The 22,827-nt window shown below is 36.8% G+C and overlaps 1 protein-coding gene across 2 annotated transcripts in view; it reads right to left on the minus strand.

Annotated features, from left to right (window-relative positions):
• Positions 1–281: 281 nt before the first annotated feature.
• LOC132827122 (sarcoplasmic/endoplasmic reticulum calcium ATPase 2) overlaps positions 282–22,827 on the minus strand; it is a 91,450-nt gene continuing 68,904 nt past the window's right edge. The window contains exons 14-21 of one of the 2 annotated variants that reach the window (XM_060843624.1): positions 20,162–20,497; positions 17,034–17,254; positions 10,088–10,290; positions 9,131–9,216; positions 8,328–8,461; positions 6,959–7,076; positions 4,877–4,997; positions 282–1,069 (exon numbers count right to left, since the gene is read on the minus strand). In XM_060843624.1, the coding sequence (XP_060699607.1) occupies positions 1,041–1,069; positions 4,877–4,997; positions 6,959–7,076; positions 8,328–8,461; positions 9,131–9,216; positions 10,088–10,290; positions 17,034–17,254; positions 20,162–20,497 (1,248 nt within the window). In that variant the 3' untranslated portion in view covers positions 282–1,040. Of the gene's footprint in view, positions 1,070–3,751; positions 4,998–6,958; positions 7,077–8,327; positions 8,462–9,130; positions 9,217–10,087; positions 10,291–17,033; positions 17,255–20,161; positions 20,498–22,827 lie in introns of those variants that run through there. The other variant, XM_060843622.1, reaches the window with a different exon arrangement.

Raw genomic sequence — 22,827 nt, forward strand, 5'->3', positions numbered from 1 at the left:
TAACTGCTGTATATTTTAATAAAACTTGTACAAACTTAGAGACATTCTCATTAAAAATAAAAACCTGAACCAATTTTAAAAAGAATTAATGAAAAGTTTTCAGGGTTACTTTTATTGAACTACATTACATTCTCAGTGCCAGAGTTAAATATGTCTATGAGCATAATTCTTATGTCTAGTGTGAGGAACAGCTACTTAAAATGATTCCAATCCTTCCTGTACCACAAAAAGCAAAATTTAAAATTTCACTGCATGAACAGACTTAAGGTTGCACTTAAATAGAGGATGTAATGTGGAGTAACTTTATTTGCCTGAATTTATGAAATCTGCATGTTACAATGTCATCACTGAAATAAACATAAGATCTTATTTACAGGTTTTCAACATTAAACATGCTGCTTTCTGAGAACTGACAGGTTCTTTTCAAATTTGTATCGCAATTTTCTTATTGTGCCAATGCTTATGTTAATGCACTACAACTTAAAATAGTTAAGTTACAGTGCAAGAGGAAATTCTCTCATTTTATCTCACACCAAAGAGAGAGAAAAAAAACTTTCCTTAGAAAAAAATACATTGAATTAATGAAATTGTCAACCTACATGTAATTTACATTCATGATTTGTACCTTTCATCTAAGTTTTTCATAAATATAATTGCATTTTGTACACAGCCATTTTTATAAAGTAGTTCTTTGTCTTGTTGACCCAATACACAGATTCTGTTACTTAAACAGAAGGCATGCATTTTCATAATGTACAATTTATAAATTCAAATGAAATCTTAGAGATGTAGGTCCGCAACAGTTGGTGACACTTATCTCTTCAGCAAAGAACCTGACCTCTCCGGAGTACTGTAAAGTTCACGAGGATGTATTGCACAAATGTACAGTTTCTCTGAAGTCCTAAATTTTAAACACACTTCTTCCAAATAGCATACTATTGTTGCACATTATACATGCAATGGTCTTGGTAGTTGTGCTTAAAAACACACATGCACGCAATAACAAAAGAACCTTAGTTTTCTGAAAATTGTTAAGGGAATTACTTGTTCTCCTCTTCATCATCCATAACTGTTGAGAAAGGAAAAGAAAAGAAAAATTAGTTGGTTGATAAAATAACAGTGGCTTTTTTTAAAAAAAAGTAACAATATCCAAATTAAACAATCTGCTCCAGAAAAGAAAGAGAGCAGAGTGCTGGACACTGCTGGTTGATAGTGACAGAAAGTACTTCCAGAGGATATTAAGGATTCTGAAGAATAGGAACCGCATTTCTTTAAAACAGACAACTTTTGTTTTGTAAACACTTGAAGTAATAGTGCTACAGATAGTTACTACATACCAGATTGGTTTTAAAAGGAAATAAAAAGTGAATAAAACATGCAAAGTTTTTGTTAAAAGTGTGGGGAAAAGAATGACAGTCTATTGGCACCAATTTGTAAATAGTTCAGTTTATATCCCTACCCCCTGGAAAAAGGGACACGCTTTAGTTAATGTTTATCATGCCAATTTTTCCATGACTTCGCCTTTCAGAATTGCCAAATTGTGCGCACGCCCTTTCCTCACCGACATTTTTTTTTACTTTTAAGACACATGTAGCCAACCTACTGAAAGCCATCTGCTGAGCTGCTGTACCACTACCTTCATTGCCTATCCATCCTGCTCTTTCTGCGAGAATTCCTTGTACAAGTTACTGTAATGTAAAATATCAACTAGCAGGTGGAAAATCACTAATCTGAATTCTAGCTCTATCCTAAGTAGTGAGCTGCCATAGCCCACTAAAATGTTCTCTCTTCTGAATGGTGAAATCCCTTGGGTGCAAATTTACTCATGGCACTCATCCTCCAATATTGCACCCAAGCGAGTACAAATTTAAATGCAAGCTTCAATAATCAATAAGGTCTCTGCCATGAGGAAAATCTAATACATACTCTTACATCCAGCATCACTGAATCTGGCTGGTTGTCATACCCTATGGCAATTGCAGCACCTGATTTCTCCAGAGCTGAGATCAGAGCCAAGTAGAAATTAAACTAGAAGTAATCCTGGTTTATTTGGCTATTGGATAAACTGGATAAGCCAACATGAGCAGTCCAATGCAAATTCACAATGATATTAACATGGGCTGTTCCTTTACACTTCAGTATACTTCTACAACATTAATTATTTATGGTTGTTCAATATATTTCCAGCTATAGCCTCTCAGTAGCAGTCAATTTTATTACACGACCATTTTCTCCATTGGTCACCCACTTTTACTGCAGGAAGGAGGATTTTCTTTTTAAATTAGAATGGAGAAAACTTAAGCAGATCATTTAAATTTGACCAAACTGAATAATAAGGTATAAAATTAGAAACTCAGGTGAAACTAGAAGAATACCCTTTCTTTCTTTCTTCACAAATGGAATAAAGCCCAACAAATAAAAAAAAGTGCATGCATTTAATTGTTTTTATGAAACAAATAACAGATCTGAGAAATGGTGTCTTTGAATAAATGTTCTGAAATGAGTTAACAATTGGCCAACAGACCAGAAGTGTTCACAAGTGTAACTCATGAAATACATCCCCAGTTGTCAATAGAACAGTCTTACTGTCAAATGATGCAGATGGCATTCAGTAATAGCCTTAGCAAGATTAAATGCCACTGTCAATCCTTCAAAATCTCACATGCACACTTGGCCACACCTCAGCAAATACAAGCATGGATATAACAGTATTTGACAAGGGCATGACCAGTCAACAGTATTATAGATGGCCTCAGACAAGGCTAATGTAAATAACGTGAGTCATTTAGTGAACATGCCACGATACAGATTACTTAAGTGCTGAAAGCAGCTGAAGTCTGTTCCCTTTTGAAATGGTGAGATAAAAATCTTGAAGATGTACTGTAATATTATCTATTTTAAAATGAAAAACACCTACACAATATATTTTTTAATTGGTAAAAGAATCTCAACTGCTTTCATTTATTTTCTTCATCTGGATTAAAGGTGTATGAAAGCAAAAAGTGTTATTGTCCAAGCATGCTTTAAGCAGTCTGATCCAGGATTCAGATACAATGGTCATTTATAGACTCAAAAAGTACAATGTTACAACTTGATTTTGGAATTTCAAAATTTTAGATGATATTTCCAGTTATATTTAAAACTAGAAAGGGCGTATTTCCTGAAATGTTCAGTATTACCAGAATGAAGGTTAAGCAGCAAGCGGGGGGAGGGGGAAAATTAAACTTCAAAAACAAAAATCTTGCAAGTTTTGACAGATCCACAAAAATGCGTGTTGATCTAACATACCAGAATCCTGGACTAAACTCAATGTGTGTCTAACATCCAGAACTGGAATTAGGCAATTACAAAGTGTAAATATACTCACTTTAGATGATGAATTTTGGAAGGCATTGAAGAAAACACCATTGTTAGGTTTGTTAACACATGTAAAAATCACCTCACTTAAAATGTCACTTTAGAAAACATGCTTTAGAACACTATTACCCAACATTTAGATTATTATAATTGTAAACAGTTAGTATGATAATTTGTTAAAATTTACTTTTAGTTCTATACATTATGTCAAATGAGTATTTGGTAATGTGCTACTTACAGCTTGCACCTTAAATTTTCTAGTTTTAAAATATCTTTGTTGCATGTTTGTGCTCAGCATTAGCATCTAAAAGTAACAATTAGCTTTCAGCTACTTAAGTGTTTTCAAATACATGTGAGTAATAAATAGTTCTTCAAACCTTGGCTGAGTTTGCGTGACAACTAAGAGAATCTAACAAATAAGATCTAAAAACAATTTAAACTGCAGGGCTTTTTTGTATTGCATTTGAAGAATCTACATGAGCCATCCTGGTAAAAAGAGAGACATTGAGAATTTCCTCTCTGTTCGTCTAAAACATTTTATTAACTCATGTGAATTAACCCTGATGTAGAACATCCAAGATGGAACTGGCAAAATAAGTAAAAGAATCCCATCAAGACTGTTACAACAAAATACAAACCAGCATTTTAAATAAATACCATTTAATTCATTGGGGACAAACAGCGATACTGGGTGTGGACTGAGGAAAGTGGAGTGTTCTGCACAGGCAGTAATTAGCATACCTCAAACAAGGTTGGACTGTAAACATGACAGAGATAAGAACACAGAATGAATACAAGAAGTAAAAGTAAAAAAGGTAGTTGAGGTAGCAATACTCTGCTGAGTGCAGAAAATAATGGAGTCCTGAACTAAAAACCATTTACAGAAGGAATGAAATAAAGTCTAAAATAGACCCCAATGAAAGTTACCATGCAGTGACACACCGTGCATTTTTTTCCTCAAATTTCCAAAGAATTTAACATTCTCTAGTATTCCATTTTTAGCCAAAAAAATACATCCGTCAACTCATTAGTTCTCAATTTATACACAAAAAGATGAACAAATTAGTAAGCAGAACATATCTATACATGCCTTTTCATCTACAAAAACAAAATTTTGCAGAAAATAGTATTAATCTCTGTACACACCAATGCACAGCTTTTTTTATTTAAAGTTTTTTTTTAAATTGTGTAAAAATCAATCCTGTTTCTTTCTGGAGTTCAGGAAAAAAATATTAACTTCATCCATATATGGGTTCATATGAAATTCAGCAGAAACAGACTCTTGGAATCATGTGTTTAAATGATAAAAATTTTGGTTGAAGTTAATCAAATGCCATGTCTTCACTATGCCAACGACAGCTCTAGTTCAGTCAAGACCAGAACATTTCAGCAAAATTAGTGTCTGTACTGTAAAGCCAGAAAACCAGGGGTACAGAAATGAGCACAAAAGGCCAGGAAATCCCCTCTGTACATGCTGAGAAACCACACAGTTTGTCACTAGGCAGAGTATACTCTTTACCCGCTTCAAGGTAGTTACGAGCAATAAATTTGAGTGTCTCATCCAGCAGAATGACCGGTAGAGAGATTTTCAGCACCATCAGCCACTGTGTTACATCCAATGGTGTAATTTGGAAGATGAGCTGCAAAGAGAAGCAAGAAAAGAAAACCTGTTTTAGTCGCAATGGAGACATTTTGTTTTTAAGTGACTTACAGAATGAATCAATTCCAAAACAAAAATCAACTTTCTCTTTCAGCAACTCGGGTTATGCAGGAAAACAAAAATTACAAGATAGACCCAAATGAATCCATTTTATTAGCTTATTTTTCTTTTTAAAGTCACACCTATTAACACAATCCTGATAACACAGGATTTTCACACTTCGTCCTCTCAAATTCCTAAAACTAAACGAAAGAAGTGAATTGCCATGGACAACGGCTTGAAAAACTGTGACACTTCTACAGGGCGACATGAAATTATTTTTGGGGAGAAATTAAATTCAGATCAATAAAGTACTATGGCAGAGAGCAAGGGGATAAATAATAAAACATGCCTTATACTGGCTGACCTAAAAAGAAATGAAATTTAAGAAGAATGAAGTTTTTATTTCTCCACACAGGGTTATCACAACATTAAATGTTTAACAACTGGTTACTGTGACAGAGATTACAACATTGCTTCTGGAGGAACTGAGAAAATAAAATTAGGAGACAAAAGAACAGAATCTGAGATTGAAGATTTTCATATAAAGAGCTACCATGTTCTCCATATGAGGAGAGGAAAATATTTATATCCTGTAGTTCATGTCCTTTGCTTCAAAGTTACAAAGTATGAAACATTGTCAAAACTTGAGCATCATGCAGACTTGTGCCTGGAAGAGACTTGGTTGGAACTGGAGTAACGAACTAATCAAGTTAAATGAGCCAGCTAATGATTGATCAATATTGCCTCAACATTTACATTAAAACAAACAATGACTGCAAGTAAGGAAAAACACTAATTAAAAACACAGATGTGATTTATGTCTTATGTAGCAGAATGTGAATCAAAGACAAGGGTCACACTAAATTTGAGAGATTATCAAAAAATCAGAAAATGTTGATTCCAAGGAATGGACAATATAGTTGTTACAAATGGCTCTGAACTAGTAATGTATTTATCTAGAACTTAGCAAGATTATAGAAAGGGATCATAATTAAATACAAGTGCTCAAAAATATCAAAGGGCTCGAGAAATGAAAGAAAATTTTCCCTTATCAGGAGGAAGTAACAAGTGGGGAAAAGTTTACAACAAATATGGATACATTCAAGAGAAAAAGGACAATGATTATTTTCTTGCTGGATATTGTAGCCAAGTTATCCCATATTAGATGGGAACCGAATAAACAGGAAGAGAAACACTGTAGCATTTAGAGAAGAAGGATAGCAAGTTAATACTGGCAATTAAAGTGATTATTTTCATGACCTGTATAGCAAAGGTTTTATGGACTAAATTTTGTGTTTTCCCCATGGGCAGGTAGGCCCACAAGTTACTTCACCTAACAAAGGGGGCAGCACTCCAAAAGCTTGCAATTCCAAAGCAACCTGTTGGACTAACCTAATGTCATGTGATTTCTGACCTTGACCACCCTAGTCCAACACTGGCACCTCCACATCACAAATTAGGGCGTCATGCTCACTGCCTGCATGCCTCCATCAAAATCTGGAGAAGTGGGAAACCTGGAGCATCTCTTTGAGGGGTCCATAAATGGGAAACCGATGCCTAATTAAAGGACCGCATATCATTGCCTTGCTAATTGAACAGGTGGTGGGAGACGCCAGCATTCAAATATATTAGCCTAATAAATTTAACCCAGTAGACTGCTAGCCAGTTATGGTGAGGAGAATATTCTTGCTGGGTTGTGGGGAACATGCCCTCAGTAAATTAACCCAGCCTTACCTAAAATAGCTTCAATAAAGATATTGTAATCTAATTTAGGAAATAGTGGCCAGTAGAATTAATCATAGATTTCCAGAACATCATGGACTTAAAATCAGTCAGATGTATTCTACAGTGAAATGAAAACATCCTAGAATATAGGACAAAGCAGGCAATGTGACTGACCGGTAGTGGTTCCACGTATAAAATGAGGAAGTGAAGAGACATTGACAGGCAAATTGAACCCAATAACCAGACGTTTTCCCAAGGTGGCATTTTCAACAATGACTGGTTCTCTGATAAACTGAAAGATAAAAGTAAACAACTTGGTAATAAAAGCAATTCTCTCATTTTGATCACATTAACCCCAAGTGAAACAAACCCATTTTAAAAAAAAGCCAAATAATGCAGATTTTGGAAATCAAAACAAAATTGAAAATGTTGAAAACACTCAGCTGATCAGGCATTTTCAGAAAGACACAATTAGTATTTCTGGTTGATTAACTTTTGGCAACATTGTTTCTAATCCGCTTATATATTGCCTGACCTGTTAAGTATTTCCAGCAATCTGACTTGGTTTTTTCCCATAGAAATTAAACACTGAAGGCATGAAGTTTCAGTTGCCATGAAAAACTGAAGGCTGTTTTAGGGTGAATGTATCATTTTCTGATTAACAGACTAACTTCTTCCTTAGTCTGTTGCAAAGATCTCTACATATCTGAAGAGTTTTGTCAGTGTCATTCGGGTGCTAGTTGCTGGAAGTGCACAAGAAATGCAAAAATTGACTCATCTTTCCGGTTTTGCTATCAAATGTCTGTAGAAACACAAACAGAACGATGCTGCCATTGACCTTTGGAAAAATGTAAAACTACAACAGTGGATAATTGTAGTGAGGATGAATCAGCACTTATTGCTGTATTATAAATCATGTACACCCACATCTCAAAAAAGAAAATTTACAAGCTTCAACAGTAGCCCTTTAAAGTATTACATTGTAAATGAAATTGAAGAGGACATTATTTCTACTCCAAGCTGGTATGGACTAGGCAATTAGATGACTACTTTAAACATTTAGTATGTGAATTGATTTCCATATAAAAATTGGGTAGAGTATGTTCATCACAAGTCAAATAATAGTGTGCACATTCAAACATTGACACTTTAAAGTGCCATATCCTATACAACTTTACTAAAAATAAGGTACACCCTCAAAAATAAGTGGAGGGAGGGATCCTTTGGACTAAATAGGAATGTAGAATCCTCCAACTAGTCATGTTCTTGATGAAAAGCAGAGCAGGCTCGAAGGACCAAATGATCTACTCCTGCTCCTAATTAGTGTATTTGTATGCACGCTCATGATAATTATCACCATTTTAATTTTATGGATAAGCATTTGGTAACAATGAGCACCTACAGCATGATCTACAAATCCATTGCTCAAACAATGGATGCCTCCATACAACATGTATACACTTGAATTATTAGCGAATATTTCTGTTCACACAGTAGTAATTACAAGTAGAAAGCCTAATGTTTCAAGGCTAGTGTTTCTAACCTGTTAAGAGCATTACACATCTCAATGGTCACCAGGACAGACAGTGCCATAGTCATTGGATAAGGTGATTCAAATACTTCGCAGTCAACATCTTCAAAATCTGGGTTTTCTGGATTACATTGTAAGAAATGGCTCTGTAGAAACAGACAAAATATACAGACATTAATTATAAACATAAGATTTTAAGGATTTTTATAACTGTTCAGTGGGTGAATGCATGGTGCCATGCAGTACTTTTCCAAAGAGAGTTAAAAGTTCCAGATTTAACCTGGACGCACAGCTAGAGGTGGTTGAATGCAACCATAGGGATATTGGTCTCATCTCCCAAGGCTTGAAGCAGAAAAATCAGGCATCCAATTGTTACCTTGTGATTAGTACAGAAGAACGGAAACAGGACAGTGATAAAAATGAAACTCAACTTCGATATGCTCCACAGCTGAAAGGAGGTCACCATTTACAAGCTAATGGGCTACTTTGGTGAGGTATTGGCTGGTTATCAGGACAGCTACCAAGGATTTACCAACTTCAGTAACAAAGGAGGAACGGAATCTTAAAATCTCAAGATGTATTTCGTAGGAGAAGCCATTACCTGGTTTGGGTTTAGAATACTAAACTTCAGACATAAAATCAAGTAATTGACTTAGCTGCAAGACAGCTCTGCACAAATCAGTTCACCTGATTGCTCAACATTACACTTGCATTTTAAGCACTTCAGGATAAATGTGTGATTTGCAATGTTAGCCTTTCAAATGGAATACTAAGAAATGCTTTCATGTTAAAAATATAACTGAATGAAATATTACCAGCTGGTAATAAGTTACTCTGGGTCCATCTTCAGCAGCTATGAACCACCAAGCAGCAGCACCAACTGTAGCAGCTCCTACATAACCTGAAAATGGATCAAACAATAAATTATTTTTATTTCTTTTAAGGATACCAGATTGAAGCTTAAGCTATGGTCCAGTAAATAGCTTAAGGATGGCAGTGAGGTCAGAGATATGTTTTCTTTCCAATAAAATATCTTCCGAGTTAGGAGGAGAAAACTGGAAAATGGCACAAGTGATTGCTTAGAGAGTTAGTTGTAGACATGGGCTGAATGGCCTTCTGTACTGCAACAATTCAGTGATGATAGCCTGCTTACATTATGATACCCAGAATCCATCTCTTTGATTAAGGGTAATTGTCACATTAAAAGTTACTTGGTTGCTAAATGCACAGGGAGAGATAAACAGGTCTGATTATGTGCAGCCAGAGTTGCTCAGTAATCCAAAACTGATGAAATCACATTAGCTACTTGAACACATGAACAAAAACATGCAGTGTTCTTTTCATATTGCTAGGGAACATGCACTGAATTAATTTACTAATTCCCCTGAAGTCACTGAAGAAATGTGGCAATTAAAGCATATGTCAAGTGACAAGTCTAAAAATAATTTCCCAGACATCATCCCTACTGCAGAAGACAGTGACTATTATATTCTGTTCATAACTGGACAGATTTAAAGATATTTTTTAAAAATTAGAAATCAAGTGAAAGACTAGAACCTAACCAAATGACGAGGTTCAAATGCATTAAAAAATGCATTTTCTTTTTAAAAAAGCACTTAAGACTTCTTACACTAAGTTGTTTAAGTTTATAGTAAGGTAAGGAATGCCCATCAGTACAGTGCACGGTCACAATTAAATCCAAAGATGGCTGAAGAATCTTGAAAGCCCATACTGGTTAAAGGCAAAGCTTTGCAACTCTAACGTATACTCACATCCAATAGCCATATAGCGGAAGAAGAGCCAGCCACTGATCAAGGGTTCCTTAGGACTGCGAGGTGGTTTGTCCATTATGTCCAGATCAGGTGGATTGAAACCTAGTGCTGTGGCAGGCAATCCATCCGTCACCAGATTCACCCACAGGAGCTGCACAGGTATCAAAGCCTCAGGGAAGCCTAAAGCTGCTGTCAGGAAAATGCTGAGGGAGGTTGGAGGAAAACGGAAGAGTTATATTTTCTATTAGTGCTACATATATCACATGCAACATTCCTGCTCTCAATTCAGGCAAAAGATACATTCCTGAAGGAAATATGGCTGCTTGAAAGATTCACACTTGTGTGACAGAATAAATCAGCAGAATAACTGCAATTTAAATGGATTTTTATCCTGTTTGTAATGACTTTCAAAGAGATGAATATATTATTTAAGTAATTAAGTTAGCTCACCGAGCTTGCAAGTTTGAAACATATGAAAACATCACCATACTAGGTATCAGAGAGTCTCTGGGGAAGTGCTGGTGGTATGCCCCACCTCTCTATTTATAGATCTTGGTTTCTTAAGGTTTCTTAATGTCATTTCTGTTTTTTCTCCACCGAGGGATGATAGAGAAGCTCTACATTGGTGCATTAATTGATGGAGTTCTGGTTGGAATGCCATGCCTCTAATGAATTCTCGTGCACGTCTTTTTTTCACCTATCCTCGGATGTGTGTTGTCCCAGTCAAAATGGTGTCCTCCTTTGTCTGTATGTATAGAAACTGTGATAGTTCTTTTGTTTGTTAGTGTCTAGCGATGGTTGTGTCTTTTGGTGTTCACATATCCTGTTGGCAAGTTTCCTGCTAAGTTCGTCAGATGTGACTTTTTAAAAAAAAACAGTTCTTGCATGCTATCTTGTAAATAATGTTAGTTTTGCTGGTAGAATCTAATGAATTCTTTAGGTTCATTAGTCACTGTTTAAGTATGTTGGTAGGTCTGAGGGCTAACCATGATGCCAAGGGGTCTGAGTAGTCTGGAAGTCATTTCTGATATGTCTTTGATGGAAGGTAATGTGGATGTAGTTTTTGGTTGTGTTGTGTCTGCTTGTTTGGGCTGGTTTCTGAGGAATCAACAATTTGAGCTTATTGGGTACCCATTTTTCTTGAAAACGTTCCATAGATATTTTTCTTTTTTTGTAGTTCTCCAGTGCTGCAGTGTGATGTAGCTTGTTGAAATAATATCTTGATGCACCTCGGTTTGTGGATGTTGGGATGATTGTTTCTGAAGTATTTGGTCTAGGTTTGTTGTTTTTCTGTAGATGCTGGTTTGAAGCACTCCATTAGCTGTACATTCAAACTGTCACGTCTAGGAATGGGGGTCTGTTGCCATTCTCCTCCTCTTGTTAATTTTATGCCTATCAGGATATTGTTGTTGTGTGTTTCCTCTAATTTGTTCCATTTTGTGATAGGAAAGATGTCATTTATGTAGCAGGTTGGATAAATGGGAGGGCAGCTTGTTCAAGTCTCTGCATTACCACTTCCGCTATGAGCCCTGATATTGGTGATCACATAGTAATATAGCGGCAGCTACGTAGATGACACTTGTGTCCTCATAAAACGGAACAAATTAGAGGAAACATACAATGTCAACAATATCCTGATGGGCATAAAATTCGCAAGAGGAGGAAAATGACCCCCATTCCTAAACGTGACAGTTGAACATATAGTTAACAGACAGCTTCAAACCAGCATCTAACATCTACAGAAAAACAAACAGACCAAATACTTAACTTCAGAAGCAATCATCCCAACAACCACAAACGGAGCTGCATCAAGACAATATTTCAACGAGCTACATCACACTGCAGCACCCAAGAACAATCAAAAGAAGGAAAAATATCTATACAACGTTTTCAAGAAACACAAGTCCCAATAAACATAAACCATTGATTCCTCCGAAACAAGCCCAAACAACCAGACACAATGCATCCAAAAACTATAGTCACGTTACCTTCCATCAAAGACATATTAGAAATGACTTCCAGACTACTTAGACCTCTTGGTATCATGGTAGCCCACAAACCTACCAACATACTCAAACAACATCTAATGAACCCAAAGGATCCATTAGATACTACCAGCAAAACTAAATGTTATTTACAAGATACCATGCAAGAACTGTAAAAAAAAAAACACACATCGAACAAACTAGCAGGAAACATGCCTCCAGGATACATGACCACCAAAAGGCATGACCCACTGTCGCTAGTTTCTATACGTACAGACAAAGGAGGACACCACTTTGGGATAACACACATCTTAGGACAGGTGAAACAAACATTGAACGAGAATTCTTAGAGGCATGGCATTCTAACCAGAACTCCATCAATAAACATTAATTTACACCTTATCTACTTCCCTTGAAAAAACAGAAATGACATCAACCACCTTAAGCAGCCAAAATACAGAGGTGGGACATACCACCAGCGCCTCACTGGAGACATTCACTGGTGTAACCTAATATGGCGACAACGTCTGAAAACAAATCTTCAAGCTCAGCGAGCTAACTTACATATCAACCTGAGTGACAAGTCTTCTCAAAAATCGCTAATATTCAAGTCCCTTTCCATTTCTCATGCTGCAATTTGTAATCCAGCCAAGCAAAACAATCAGCATGTAAATTTGTCTTCAAATCATTATTTGGCAAAATGAGGAACAGCACTAGAACAGTGGAATGCACTGGAGTTGTAGCTCTTCAATGAAATGGAGCAGAGGAACAATAAAGAGTGACAATTTCTTGGAGTGCAAATGTAGAAGAGAGAGGGAAATCAGATGAGATCTACAAAACAAAAAAAAAAGTAATGACAACACACTTGACTTCAAATATAGAACGAAATGTGAAAAGGTATTGTAAGCGGTCAAAGTGTCTCCTCAGAATTCAACCAATTCACCCTAAACTAGCACATTAGCACAAAGAAGAAACACTATCTGATTTACTTATGGGAAATGAAATGGAGAAAGTAATAAGAGTAGGTAGAATAGTTAGGAAACAATGCATATAACATGATTAATTTAAAGTGAAAGCAAACAATGAAAGAGCACTAGAGCAGAAAGAGCCAAAGAAAAAGAGAGCACAGTTCAATTTTATTGGGTGGAAAAGGCAAACAAATTGGTTACTCAGCAAATTCTTAAAGGAGATGAGAATTCAAAGTGGATATACTCAAAAATGGAGAAACAGTTAGATCAAAATAGAAGGGTCATGTGGATCAACAGAGGTAAATCTAAAACTGAAATAAAAAAGACAAGAGCCAATGGTGGGGGATGCTCAAAAAAAGCCAGTGTGCTCATAACATAAGAGCTTCTTTAAAAATTGGGAGAGAAAGAGAATTGAAAAGCCATAGAGATTTGAACACAAGCATGCTGACTTTAAATTGAAGATGTTGGCAAACTGAGAGGCACTTCAGATCAGTAATCACAAGGGACAATAGGTGAGCTGAACTTAGTGCTATAGTTAGTAATATAGACAACAGAATTTTGGATGAACTCCAATTTTAAAAAAAGTGAAAGCTTTGGCAAGGGGAATACAGGAGACAGCTCGAATAATCAAGGCTAGAAGTAGAAATACAAGGATGAGCGTTTCTGCAGCAGATGGGTCAAAGTAAGGATTCAGAATGGTAAAGAATTTCACTATCTGTAGCCATGATTTGGAGATGCCGGTGTTGGACTGGGGTGTACAAAGTTAAAAATCACACAACAGGTTATAGTCGAACAGGTTTAATTGGAAGCACTAGTTTTTGGAGCGCAGCTCCTTCATCAGGTGGTTGTGGAGTATAAGATTGTAAGACACAGCATTTATAGCAAAAGTTTACAGTGTGATGTAACTGAAATTATTTATTGAAAAAGACCTGGATTGTTTGTTAGTCTCTCATCTGTTAGAATGACCATGTTGGTTTCAGTTCTTTCATACATAATTTGCAAAACTCTTAAGTTACATTCTCACTTTAGAATGTGTATATGACTTCGAATACATCACACAGGAAACTTTTGCTATAAATTATGTGTCTTACAATCTTATACTCCACAACCACCTGAAGAAGCAGCTCTCTGAAAGTTACTGCTTCCAATTAAATCTGATGGACTATAATCTGGTGTTGTGATTTTTAACTGTGTGTAGCAGTATGTATGCAATATTTGTTCAGAAAGGTGAAATGGGGATAACATGCTACTGTTGTGTAATAGACAGATGGTCAAAAACTTCTAGATATATTTATGAAGACACTTTTAAACTTCAAAGCTACAAATTTTAATCTCAGTTTTAATCAGGGAGGACTAGAATTAATATATTAAAAGCAAGACTCATTAACTAAAAGCATAAGCTGAAAAATAATGATGAATAATGCAATTGGATCGAGAAAAATTTACATCCTTACCCAATCATTGGCAGATGTAGTTCAACACAAAAATGTGTGAAATAATGCTTCCTGAAAGACCGATTAAATTTAACCTAAAAACACAGCCAGGCCTAGTGGCCCCAGTTTGCAGCTGGGTACAGGTCAAATTAACTGATTGCTCTAGTTAATTGTAATGTTGTAATGCTATTCCAACAGCAACCTGATGGGGAGTGGTAGAATCAGATAAGTCAAGTAAGGCTCTATTCTTGGCCTCTTTCGTATGTCTGCTTTTGATGAGAGTGTATTTGGATATAAGTAAGGAACAGCTTGGGAGTGATACTTCCCACAGTCACATAGTAAAGTACTTCAAAGCTCACAGACAAAAATGACTGGGTCTTGGAAGGCGGCACTAAAAGTCATGCCAAAAGGAATGCAAGTATCAACGATAACCAGGTGAGGTGTAAAGGCTTATAGATTTTATATTTTTAAATTTAAACATAACAGAGTGCTTGATTACTGAGAAAATGGCAGAAGAGGATCTGGGCTGAATAAACAAAAAGAAATCTAGGTGAAAGATTGAAAGCAATTTAAGTTCCAGCTAATGACACATGCTCCAAATTTCTAAGTCTACCATTCCAACTATCTTTCTAACACCTGTGATTCTTTTCAGTGAACATTTTGCTCAGTCCACATTGGAAATAATACACCATCTGAATTTTTTTTCCAGAGGGGAGTTTTAAATGTCCATCTTGCCTCACCAGGATGACTCAAGGAAGGCCTTGAGTTTACATCATTGGAAATTGAAAATATGTAGACACTAAAGCTCTTCCTTAAACATTTATTTTAAATGTAAATTTCTCACTCCCTCCAAGATCTTTTTAATCCTAGTAATGAAAACTACAGTTATAAGTGTGGTCTAACCAGTGCAATACCCAACCTCAGTACAACATTTTACAGATTTCATTCTATTGTTGAATTCGTGTAACTGATGAATGCATGGAACTGATTATAGAAATATGATTAATCCAGCAACAGCATAATAATAAAGAAGATGAATGATAGGACGAGAATCCAGCTTAATGACGTTGGTTAATAACATCTTGGGCCCTCTTCTCAATCTAGTATCCTAGATGACAACTAGTTAAATTCATTCTGACTAATTGAAATGATTAGCTTGGAGGCTTCAATGGAAATGAATACGGTGATTTCACAATACTAATAATATTCAAGACACTGTGCACAAACTTTATTTTGTAAAGACCCATATAAATTGGCTGAATTACTTGTTTCTCACTGCGTTTTCTCCCCCATTCATTTGACAGTGACACTGGCAGTGGTTGAGGGCAATGCTGTGGACATTGTATATTTGTATTTGCATAAATCTAGAAAACGTTTGAAACAGTGGTACGAGGCAGGTTGGTTAACAAATTAGAAATTTTGGGAAATGATGGGTTCTTGGCAGCATGGATTGAAAACTGGTTAAAAGATAGGAAACAGGGTAGGTACAGATGGGCGTTTCTCAGATTGGACACTAGATGAAAGTGGTGTTCTCCAGAGATCAGTGTGGAGAGCCCTATTTTTGTTGATTTATCTAGACAATTTGGGAGATAGCTGTTGAGGGAAAAAAAAATCTCCAAATTTGCAAAATGATATTAAGCTAGGGAGAACAGTAAATTGTAAGGATGATGCTAAGCGACTTCAGAGAGACACTCAAGTTGGGTAAAACATGGCAGATGAATCCCAATGCAGAGAAATGAGGGGTAATGCATTTTGGAAGAAGAAACATGGAAGCATAATATAGGCTCAAGTGGTACAACTGTGAAGGGAGTACAAGAGCAGAGCAACCTGAGAGTTCAAGTGCATAGTTCTTTGAAGATGACCAAGTATGTTGAAACAGTTAAGCAGCCTTTAGGATCCTTGGATTTATAAATAGAGGTATAGAGTATAAAAGCAAGGAAGTGATACCACACCTTTCTAAATCATTGGTCAGATCACATTTGGAATTTATATTCAAATCTGGGCACCTTCTTTGAGGGAGGATACTCAAGTCCTGGAGAGAGTGCAAAGGAGATTTACTAGAATGACAGCAGGACTGAGGGATTTTAGATACAAAGCAAGATTAGAGAAATTGTATTTAATCTCTTGGAGCAGAGATGACCAAGAGGTGACCTTACTGAGGTGTTCAAAATTATGAGGTTTTGTCAGGGTAAAGAATATTCTGCTCCTGCTGGGTGGTACTTCAGTGCTAACTTCAAGATAGTCAGAAGAGAGCTAAAATGTCAGATGAGGAAAAACATCTTTACTCAATTATTACAATTTAGAACATGTTACTTGAGAGAGTGGTGAAGACGGATTCCATGTGTTTTTAAAAAAAATATACAGCTGGATATACATTTGAAAGTGTGTTGAATTTAGAGGGTCACAGAGACAGAGCTGGAGTGTGGGATGAGCTGGGGATCTCTTTCAGGGGCCAGTACACAGTCATGAAGGGCTGGACAGCCTCCTTCTGTACTATAAAATTCTACAATTCTATGATCAATGACTCATCAGAACTGGGAACGAATGTATGCTTATTTACCAGACTACTTCGCCAACATTTGAAGAGATGAGGTAGCGAATAAATTGTTTCATGTTGTTGTAGATAGCACGGCCTTCCTCCACTGCTGCTACAATTGTGGAGAAGTTGTCATCAGCTAGTACCATTTCAGAGGCAGATTTTGCGACAGCTGTACCAGATCCCATGGCAATTCCAATCTCGGCCTTCTTCAGAGCAGGAGCATCATTCACACCATCACCAGTCTAACAAGGAGGAAAAGGAATAGGTGAATGCCACACTGGAATATGAAAACAAAACCAGGATTGTGTTATTTTTACAATTAAAACATTCACCATAAAAACACAAGTATGAATAACTATTTAAAGGCAGTTTCGAATAGGGACTAAGAACATCAAATACCCAAAAAAGGGCAAAATATCTGAGCAAACAAAGGACAGAAATATATAGCATATTACTGCTTTCATTTGTTTGGTTAGAGACTATTTTGTGACAGTTAAAAGTAACTTGAGTAAAGGATTCTATACTGGGTAATAGATCTTAATTTTAAACAAAATTTTTTTTTAAAAAAAACTTAGTTTCACAACATCTTTTTAACTAGTACAAGTTAGCAGTCGACCACCTGCAAATGGATTCTTGTCCAGATGTTAATTTTAGTTTTAAATTCATGGGACATGGGTGTCATTGGAGAGGCCAGCATTTATGAGCAATTCCAAATTGCCCTCTAGGTGGTGGTGGGCTACTTCCTTGAACTGCTGCAGTCCTTGCGGCTGACAGGTGATCAATTAGTAGTTATTGTGTGTCTCAAAAGGGTAGATATTTCTTTAGTGCATATATTGAAGTAGAGTGACCAAAAGAGATTTGCATTGACATAGCACTTTTCAGCCAATTCTGGAAATATGTCAATCAATTTGCTCACAATATAATCCCACAAATTGGCACATGATATGGCCAGATGAGACATTTTATCATTGTTTATTAAAAGACACTGGGGATAGTGGCCCTGCTCTTTTGTAATAGTGGTATGAAATCTTTTACATCCACCCAAAAGAGAAGGCAACACCCTCATTTTAACATCACACCCAGAATAGCGATAGTGACAGCCTAGATTTTTGGGCTCAAGTCCTGGAGTAGGATCTGAACCAAAGATTCTAACTTAATTGAGAGTTCTACCAACTGAGCCACTGACCTAGGTCACAATTACATATTAGTGAAGACTTCTAAAAATAATTGGAATTTGATACAGAGAGGGTAAAGAAAGCAACTTAAAACAAGTGGCACAGTACATAAACTTAGTAAGCAAACAAGTAGTAATTTGATCAAAAAGGGGATAGAATTAAAATAAATCTAGAATACCAACACTTAAAAAGGATTCAAACTGCATTAATGTAGGAACAAATTATTGCAGATGCTGGAATCTATACGGAAAACAAAACAAATACTGAAGATTACAGGTCAGACAGCATCCATGGAGAGAAAGCAAGCTAATGTTCAGTCTAAATGACTCATCTAGACTCAAAACGTCAGCTTGCTTTTTCTCCATGGATGCTGCCTGGCCCATTGTGATCTCCAGCAGGTTTTGTTTTCAATGCATTGAATTAATACCTGATATACCTAAACAATAGGATGAGGATATCCCAAACTAGAAACACACTACAAAGAACACTCAATAATGGCCCAGATTTTCAGTGGTGAAGGGATGGCACTCTCCATCGATCATAAAGAAAGCTGCCCACAAACAGACTGATCTTTGTGGAGTGACAGGAAATCGACAGGAAATCAAAAGGATTGCTATGCTTCTAGCACCAATACGTTTTCAAGCAGGGTAAATTGCCTATCGCAGGGAGGTTTACTCATTCAGCAAACCAGAAAGTATGGGCATTGGATTCGTCATTTTAATTAAAACTTTCAAACAAATGAGGAAAAGGCAAGTGCAGAAGTGAATATGTCAAACCTGTGCTCAAGCATTCTCTCCCCTTTCAAATTCATATTTCGTCATCCAAGGAGTTATTTGCAAACACTGTCCCAAATTCATGTTCTAGAAAGCCAGTGCAGCGATGTGTTACAGTCTTCAGCATTTGGTACAATATTTTGCTTAGTAACTACAAAGTTTCATGTACATTTATTTTGGTGGCAGCTTTTTATCAGTAACATGATATTTTAATCACAATCTAACCATCTGGTTGCAACATTTACAACTAATAACAACTCTCCAATGACAAAAAAAATTGGAAAAAAGTTTCCAAAGTAGTCATTTGTGCTGCACGAGTAACCCTGCAATAGGAGATATTTGACATGCTTTAACATAGTGTTTCATATTGCTGCTTTCCTATAAGGGAAATGCTGTGAAGAGGTCCTAAAAACTCCCCCACCTCAGTTACTGTATACTAACATTCACCTGAGAATGTTCAGCCCTTGTTGGGACAATGCCTCAAGGTGGCTAGGCATCCACATGAATACACACCCTGAAAAACGTTTGTTTGGTTTGGAGAGTTAAACCTGGATTGGTTGTTATTAAAATAAGTAGGCTTCAGAACTGAGCTCTATCTTTAAATGTTAAAATGGTAACTTTCAGAAGGAACCACTGTTTAGTGATCGTGAGTGGGAAGTTGAACCAAATTTCTCTCCCATGTCCTATGCCACCCGTGATATGCTCAACATAATTGACTGAGGATCTTCCGTGAAGTCACTGAAAACTAGCTGAAAAATCAGGAAGCCCACAAACTGATTTCAACAACTTTGCTTGTGAATCTGAAGCAGCAATCACACCTCAAACATTAAACAAGTAAACAAAATACATTATCTTGATGAAAGGCTGCTTGTGTGTTCAAAGGGACACAGTTTTCATGCAAATATCCAGCAAGGCATAATTAAGACTTGGAGCAACAGCTAATTGTTTGTATGGTAAATGTCAAGAACTTGCACTTTAATGTGAAAAACATCAGTTGTGAAAGGTCTAGGAAACTAGTTTGTAATAAATCTTTTGTCTTTCAAAACAGCTCCCTTTAAGCACCTTTCTATTTAGGCTAACATTAGCCAATTTCAGAAATTACTTTTTATAAAACACTTTGTGGCTCATATAAAGTACAAATCATAATTACTCAAGACAAGAATAATTGGAGAAAAACGACTTCAAAAACTAGTGTTCCTACCATAGCTGTGATTTCATCAAAAGCTTGCAAGAATTCCACAATCTTAGACTTGTGAGATGGTTCGACACGAGCAAAGCAGCGGGCAGTCAAACAAGCGTCACGTTGTTCTGCTGGGGGAAGCTCATCAAACTCACGGCCAGTAAAAGCTTTTTTCGCGACATCTTCCCGTTCTGAAAAGATACCAATACGACGGCAAATGGCTACAGCAGTGCCCTTGTTATCACCAGTGATCATGATTACGCGAATACCAGCGTGTTTGCACATCTTGATTGAAGCAGCTACCTCTGATCGTGGTGGATCAAGCATACCAACGCAGCCAACGAATGTCAGGCCAACCTGGAAAGATGACAGCATTGTCATTTCCCCAAAACGTTCTGCTTTATGATGTTCAACAAAAGGCAGAATTTTTCGTAAATATGCATTAAATCTTACTGCCAGTACATTCTGGTGTATAAGAATATGGTCTGATGAGTCTGACCATTTGTGTCCACTAGCTGTTTCAGTTGCAGTTGTAAGTACTGGGAGCCCTGGATTAATTTTCCCTTGACAGGTACACGGCAATATTTACTTTCCCTACTTTGATAACTTTATTTGCTAAGATCAGTTAACATAATACTGACCAAGAAAAAAGTAAAACGACATTGTGATAGTCAAAATTTGGGTGAGTGGGGGACCGAGTAACTCTTGCAGAGTGATCACAGACATAACAGACCAAGTGATCTGCTTGTGTACTGCGATCGTTCTACAATTGCTGCAGAGTAATCTCATTAAGTCAACTCCATCCATTTATTAGTGGCTAATGAGCCTATTAGACACAAGTTAAACGTGTCAATTCGATTTGTTTCACCTCGACTAATCATTTTTAACATGGAAAAACAGCAAAGTTAATCTGTCACTCTGGAATAATTTTAGTTTGACTAATAGAGATACAATTTTCATGCATTAAACTACGACATATCACTTGGCATTTTCCTCAAATAATTCTGACATCTTTGAAGTGAATTCAACTCAATACCACACTCAAACCAAGGGAAGAAAACATAACAGGTAGAGATCCTAGTTTTTCCAATATGGACTACACACTCTACACCAATAGGATAACACCCCATTAACCAAGATCCCATTTGGTCTAGAGGACAGGTGGGTTTGGTACACCCAATGCGAGCAGTCATCCTGTAATCAAAGTAAACAAGGCCAGACAGTTTACCAGACCACGGCACTACTAACATTCCAATAATTGTGTAGATGCAGAGACTACTTAAAAACTACCACCACAATAGCAAAGTGAAGCATGTTTGAGGGGGATGATGGTGGACATATGAAGAGTGCAAGTTGGGGTGAGTATATTCAACCACAAACTAGTTTGAAAAGGGTTCTTGCTTGTGTTATTGTAAAATAGATCAACAACAATTGAGAATGTTTGAACTTATTGCTTGCTGTTTTCTGGAGCCAAATGAGAAGAATCCTAACCCCAGATGATGGGAGTTTAATGACCAATTCAATCAATCAATGGCAGCATCCTGAATTACAGATCTGTTAGATAATTGGAACTGGGTATGTCTTTTCAAGCTATCACCTGGCACATCACTATGAAGTCATCTGAATCTCAAAGCTATAAATTCAAAGTTTTTCCAAAGTAATAGATGACTAATTTTAAAATAGTTTGTCACATACCACCTGGATATTCTAAACACCCAAAGCTCAAGGACCTAACAACTGCAAAGTCAAATGTCCTCTTCAGACTAAGTCAGACATCTAGAGTCCTTTCCTCACACATCAATTCCCTTTTGCTACAAATCTATCAAAGTTTGGTTCTAAAACCCCCATAGGGGGACAAAGGATCCATAAGACATAGGAGCAGAAATTAGACCATTCAGCCCATACAGTATGCTCTGCCATTCACTCATGGCTGTTAAGTTTCAACTCAATTCTCCCACTTACTGTCTGTAACCTTTCATCCCCAAGAACCTATTTATCTCAGTCTTGAATATACTTGATGACTTGGCCTCCTTGTGGCAAAGCATTTCATAGATTCACCATTTCCTCCTTATCTCTGTTGCCTTCATTCCAAGGCTATGCCCTCTGGTCCTAGTCTCTCCTACCAATAGAAACATCTTCCCAACATCTACTCTTCCCAGGCCATTCAGTATTCTGTATGTTTCAATTAGATCCCCCCCTCATCCTTCTAACCTACATTGAGTATAAGCCCAGAATCCTCAACCATACCCTTATGTTAAGCTTTTCATTCCTAGGACCATTCTCATGAACCTCCTCAGTAAGTGCTCGATGGCCAGTACATCCTTTGAGATATGGGGCCCAAAACTGCATACAATATTCTAAATCTGGTCTGACCAGATAGTTATGGAGCCTCAAAAAGTATATCCTTGCTTTTTTATTCAAGTCCTCTCAAAATAAATTCCATCATTGCAATTGCCTTCCTAACCACCGACTCAAACTTCAAGTTTACCTTGAGAATCCTGGACTAGAACTCCCAAGTCTCTTTGCATTTCAAACTTCTGAATTTTCTCCCCATTTAGAAAATAGTCCATGCTTCTAGTCTTCCTACCAAAGTGCATGATCTCAATTTCCTGGGAGGGTCCCAGAGGACTGGAAAATTACTAACATGACAGTCCTGTTTAAAAAGGGAGTAAGGCAAAAAAACAAAA

The sequence above is a fragment of the Hemiscyllium ocellatum genome, chromosome 24 (genome assembly GCF_020745735.1).
Source record: "Hemiscyllium ocellatum isolate sHemOce1 chromosome 24, sHemOce1.pat.X.cur, whole genome shotgun sequence".
Lineage (NCBI taxonomy): Eukaryota > Metazoa > Chordata > Chondrichthyes > Orectolobiformes > Hemiscylliidae > Hemiscyllium > Hemiscyllium ocellatum.